This window comes from Epinephelus moara, chromosome 10, assembly GCF_006386435.1.
Source record: "Epinephelus moara isolate mb chromosome 10, YSFRI_EMoa_1.0, whole genome shotgun sequence".
Taxonomy (NCBI): domain Eukaryota; kingdom Metazoa; phylum Chordata; class Actinopteri; order Perciformes; family Serranidae; genus Epinephelus; species Epinephelus moara.
The window spans coordinates 43,909,431-43,915,654 of NC_065515.1; the positions used below are offsets into that span (position 1 = coordinate 43,909,431).

Consider the following 6,224-nt stretch of genomic DNA (forward strand, 5'->3'; position numbering starts at 1 on the left):
ACACGATGCGTTGTTGCTTCAAGAGCTGACACTTTCGACCCCTGTGATTACATGACGTGTCTACGCATGCACGTCTGATTAGCATAGCAAGCTAGTTGGCATAGCGATGCTACGTGTCACACGTCCGTAACACGATGCGTTGTTGCTTCAAGAGCTGACACTTTCGTGTCACACGTCCGTAACACGATGCGTTGTTGCTTCAAGAGCTGACACTTTCGACCCCTGTGATTACATGACGTGTCTACGCATGCACGTCTGATTAGCATAGCAAGCTAGTTGGCATAGCGAACTGGGGTTGAGCGGACCGGTTGCCATGGCGACAAGTAATCAAAGACAATGCATTGCACGTGTAACAAGTACACTGTGAATGCACGCGCATTGCATGTGTAACAAGTACATGGTGAATGCACACGCAGTGCACGCGAAGCAAGTACACGGTGATGGTTGCACATGTAAAGTACACGTATCAAGTACGCAGTGAATGCAGTGTGTGTGTGTTTGCTGATACGTTTCACCCCTCATAGTATATAGTTAGTTAGAATTTTTGTGCTTTGGTTTGCTTTGCTAGTTTGTGAATAAATATAATTCTTTGGAATCATACCTGTTGTCTGTTGTAGGGTGATCAAGTCTGTTTATTTTGGATTCACACCAATGGACTTTCACTCAGCTTCCTGACATCAGAGACGAATCGGTGACCAACCACTGGGTCACTTCAGAGACAGACTCAGCCACATGGTTTGAAAGGTGTTTCAAACGTAACTTTATTATTTAACATGTTGGTGTTATCCAGGAAGAAGATTCAAGTTGAGATGACACTCTACACCAGGTCCCCTATGGTGCAGACGTCTGTGTGTACTGTATGCTAATGTGATAACACCCACCTTTCCCTGCGGTTGTCTTTTAAGAGGACAGACAGAAATGCGGATTCCAGGAACCAGCATGTGTTGATTGTAATTTTATGTTTCACCTTTCTTTCTATTTCAGTGCATATACATACACATGTATATATATCTGATGTTATAACATGATCACCATGTATAACATTTAAATCTGAATTAGTAGTGTCTGTTGACCACTTATTTATAAGTTGGTAATATCCTGTTGCAGACAATGTGTGTTTGGTACCATACAATAGCAGACAGCGCCTCGTTGGTAAATATGGAAGCATTAGAAATGTTCCAAGCTTCATTAACTATCTAGGAAGCAATTAAAGTAAATTAAACTTTAAACTAGCAAAGGTACAGGAGGGGAGGAGTGAAATGTCCCGCCAGTGAACTGCTCCTACTGGACTCAGCCTGAGACAGACAACTGGCAAGGCCAATCACAGCGCAGAGGCCGGAGCCTGCCTGCCAGTCTCAACCCCTGTGAACAACTATAAGATGAGAAAAGACTTTTTGACTTGTAGGAAAAAGAAAAAAAAGAGAAAGAGACAAAGAATCTTGAAGAAGAACTTTTGAGAGGCCGGCGGGCCATGCTTGGCCCCATCCAGCATGGCCCCGCCGGGCAATTTCATGGCATCCTGAGCAGAACTGAACATGCTAAAACCCAACAGAAAGAACTTCATGCCACAAAGTCTGCCTAACTCCTGTGTCCTGGACCAGCAAGGTCAGGACTGAAGAAAGGCAGACTCCTGCATGCCCACACTGGGTGTGTGAAGATGACCGACATGGAGGGCCAAGCCCACCCGAGCCAAAGTTGCCATGTGGGCTCAGGAACGTCCAAAATTGCCCAAAGGCTCCAGGAGGTTCGACTGAGGAGAAGAGAAGGACCAGCTGAGCAGACTGCCCCATGGGACAGCACCAGGAGCGGTTCACACCAAGGAGCAGCGCTGCTTTTTCCTCTTCCCCCTCCAGAGCATCTTCTTTCTGGTCTGCTACAACTCAGGTGAAACAACACAATTTTCCTGTGCAACAAGAGGTGTGGTTTTATTAGTCTGACTATGAAATTATATTGCTGGACGAATAATTAAAGTTAAAGTTATATTTAATAATTCTTATTAACGTCACTTTTTCTTAATATTGAGCTAATCAAACCCTACAGTATTCATGGTGAAAAACGTAGGCACCTGAATAAACTGTTTATAATCAAATCAAAATTTACATATGTAATGGTGGAGAATTTCAGTCAGAATTTATTTAATAATTGCTGCCACAGAATAAATTATAAATTATGTAACAATCAGTATTTCCTACACTGTTTAATGTTGCACAAGAGTGAATGAATAGTCAACCTCTGCTGCATCAAGAACTCCGAAATCCTTCAGGCGTTACTGTTAATTTTGGTTGTTGTCATTAATTTAATTATTAATCAAACTCCAGATTAATAGTTTAGCCTATTTTATGAGACTGATATCTTTAACTGGCTATAATTTTTCCCTTTATGGGAATGGTGCCCCACGAGGTGATTTAATGTTAATTAAGTCACATTATTTAACGTAATTATTAATTGGTGCCTCTTGGTGAAGCCCGAATTTATGTTCCCAATATTTTGGTGCCCCGTGTGAGGTGTAGTACTGTTGACATTCATTCATATTTGTGCAATATTAATATCAGCATACATTTTTGGTTCACACCAAAAATCTTTGATTCCATTCTTGGACTACCCAAAAGTCTTTACATTCACCACTAGTCTGCTACAGCAGTAGACATTCAGCTGTACTTACAAACAAGTACACTGTCGTGAGAATTATTTTATTCATAAAGGTAAAGCAATTTGAGAGACATTGTGTAACTGATCACTGCTATGTTAAGCCTCATAGTGTTACACTAGAGTTGCCATTGCTGCTAGCTTTTCAAGTTGACCTACCCTGTAGAAACTTGTAAGATTTTGGTTCAGCATTTGAATACCACATATTCAATGCAGTCTGGTCAAGCTGTCAAACTTTTCAGTTGATTCTATTGTTCCTATTTTCCTTAGAAATTCATCACAGCGTGCCACTGGCCCTGTGACACAGAGAGTTTACGTGAGAACTGGCTGTTACTGCCAAGCATTTCAGCCTAAGTAAAAGATAGAGCATAACAGCCACAGTGTGCTACCAGCCCTGTGAAGTTCTGTACCTCGCTGTTACGATCCAAGTTCCAGCTTGAGTTAACTTTAAGAACAACTCTCTGATACTGCCACGCATTTTAGTTGGTGCATGTTGTTATCTTTGCAGGCAAATTTACTGTTGTAAATTCCTATCCCTTATCTCTGGTGCCTATTTGTGTCGTAGCTACCCCTCCTCCAAAGGATGCTACCCCCACAGTGAAGGCCAGCACATTCTTTTGTTAGGCTAGTGTACTCACAAGTTACACTCAAAGGTGTCTGCCGAGCAACACCACAGCCAACTTAACATTTGACTTGTACTAGGACAACCTGTTTTATCCTCACCCTCCTTTTAAGACCTAACAATGGTAAATCCCTGTTTAGAACAGTTTATTCATTCCATTGCACAGAGCCTAAACTCTGGCTGTCCAGAACTCATCAGCAGATTGAGTCCCGGGGAATGCAGGGACGAGATAAACTCTCTACTCAACAACAACTGTGATGCGCAGACTGCATCCAGTAGTACATTGTTAAAATGCTTGCTTCTGATCTTTCACAGACAAACCACCCTTGCCTTTCAGAGCAAATCAGCCTTAGAAAAGGAGGTAGAAAGTCGAAGAGCGCAAAATGCTTCCCTCCTCCACAAAGAACAGATGGCTAACAAGAAAGCCATGCGCTGTTTAGATGATTTGCATTCAGCAGAGTTAGAACTCTGATCACATAAAGAAGAACTGTTTAGGCTTAGATCAGAACATCTAGCCCCAGCACAGTCTTATAGCCAGTGTGATTCTGGCTTTTCTGATTCCCACTCTTCCCTTAATGAGTTAGCACCTCCTCAGCTCAGTAAGTGGAAATCTTTCCCACCAGACCCTAAGCCTTTGGGAATCAAGTCAGCTCCCCAACCTCCACCAACAGACAGAGGTAGCAGTGACCTGATTTCCCATGTCCCAAACACAGATGTTGAGGAAACATGTAGTTTATCTTCAGGATATTCTGTCCCATGTATTCCTCAGACACTGATTTTGGATAATTTCACCCATGCGCAGGGGGAAAGGGGGGTTGAAAACCATTCAACCTCAGCCTTCCAACCTCAGAGAATTGCAGCATGTGATTCACACCTCCTTTGAATGCTAATTTAGTCTTGCCTTCGCCAGAGAGGACATCTGACGGCTCTCGCTTTGAAGTGCTTGAATCTTTAGCTAAAGACATTGAACTGTTTGATCCAAACAACTGTGATCAACATGTTGATGATTATTTGAGAGAGCTTGACAACTGTCTAGTTGACCTGCCCCAGGCAACTGAAAGGGAGAAGATTAAACTTTTGTGGAAGACCAGCTCCAAAGCTGTCCACAAGTTTATTCAGTGCCAGCATCCCAGTGTCAGAAGTAACTACAGAAAACTCTGTCAAGCAGTGACAGAGGAGTTTTCTTCTACTGCTGACGAGATTGATTCTATGGTTGCAGCCCTCCAAATTAAACATGCACATCTTGAGAATCCTAGAGAATATTACAAACGTTTGAGACACGTATACTTTCAGGGCAAGAATGCACCAGGCTTAGAAGAAAACCCAAGCTTCAAGTCCCTGTTCTTGGGTAACCTGCATCCTTGTGTATGTAGTCATGTTGTACTCATGACGTATAAAGGTACCCCATCCATGCATCAGCTCAGGAAGCTGACACAGGTAGCTTGGGAAACTGCTGTCCCTTCCAAAGCCACAGGGATACCAACTGAACCTGTCAGTTCAAATCCTGCAGTGTCACGCCGGTCTTCTGCCCCAAAACACCACCCTCACAACAGCTCAAAGGGGGGTGTGAAAAGACAGCAGGGAGACAGGAAGCGTAACCGCTATGTCCCCCAACTGCGTCGAGAGGGCCATTCATAGAACAGAAGCTGTGGAAGGCCATACTCAGAGATTCTGGCCCAGAACTGTGACCTGCCAATTGACCAGTCAGATGAGCACAGCATCTCTGACATGTCTGACCACAGTTCAGACGACAGTCAAAATCTTTCAGACAGTGACAACGCCTCTGAATGCCTCTCTGCCTCTAGCTACCGAGAGCGTTACAGCCCTGAGCCACCAGCTAAGCACAGGCACTCCAGAGTTTGCACCTTGTTTAGTCCACCCCTGTACTGACAGTAACACAAATGCTAATCCAAAGTACCTTGTTTCTTGCAGTTAAGCAGACTTGAGTTGCCAGCAACAACAGCAATCTCAGTAGTTCTAAACAGTAATAGCCAGACACCCTGCTATTAGTTTAGGTAGCCTACATTCTGATTGGACTGAGACACCACTGTCCAACTTTGCAGGTACACTTGGATTATTTCTGTAAATTCTTGTCAGTTACACCCCTAGTTTCAAAACATTAGGTTAGGACACCACGTTATGACTTCACACACATAGTCATACACATGCCCTTCTCATTGTAGGTGACACCCTCTCTCCATCTCACCTAACACATTTACATAACTTACTCCTGTTCTCACTAACACTTCCTGAGAAACACAAGTTAGTTATTTTACTCCATGCCAGTGTCATTGTTGTCTATCTGGAGTTCTGTAACCTGAAGGTTTTGTTTTGTACTTAGAGACTATTCTTGCTTAGCCGAGATAGATAGTACCAACAAATGCCCAGTTGGTTAACAAACTGCCCAGATGTTACAATGTGAATGGACTGTCAAATTAACTTTTTCAACTGTGGTCTGAAGATGTTTTTGCCCTCAGGATCACACATCAAGCGTAATCCTCTGACCAAAGGGGGGATGTTGGGATTCACAGGACCACAGATGATTTATCATTTGGTAAAATCATCACTGGACATTTGAAGGCTTTGTCCTCTGTATGCTCTTTGTCTTCAAACAAAGAAAGCTAGGTGACACCCATCTCCACAGGAGGTCTCACCTCACATCTCAGTGAGACACAAGTCTCACAACTCGATTGGACAGGACTTTTACAGTGACATGTGACTCTGTGATGTCACAGGCATGTAGAAGTTCTGCTCCCTCCAAGCCTTTTCTCTCTCTTGCTCCAGCTGTTGAACAACACACCTCTTTCCGGCTGGGCCTGGAACAGCGGAGGCCCAGACCCTTGCTCCATAGACCCAAAACCACTAAAGGGAGGGCAATTGATCACAGACTCTCTTGCAAACACAAGGTTTGCAACTAGCTTTCCAGCAACAAGGAACTAAGTGAGTTAGCACCCAG

General features: G+C 43.5%; 1 protein-coding gene across 1 annotated transcript in view; it reads right to left on the bottom strand.

Annotated features, from left to right (window-relative positions):
- Window positions 1–1,844: 1,844 nt before the first annotated feature.
- Window positions 1,845–6,224, bottom strand: part of LOC126396256 (receptor-type tyrosine-protein phosphatase F-like) — a 706,276-nt gene continuing 701,896 nt past the window's right edge. Inside the window, exon 29 of the mRNA XM_050054194.1 lies at window positions 1,845–1,903. Within this exon, the coding sequence (XP_049910151.1) occupies window positions 1,874–1,903 (30 nt within the window). The 3' untranslated portion in view covers window positions 1,845–1,873. The remainder of the gene's footprint in view (window positions 1,904–6,224) is intronic.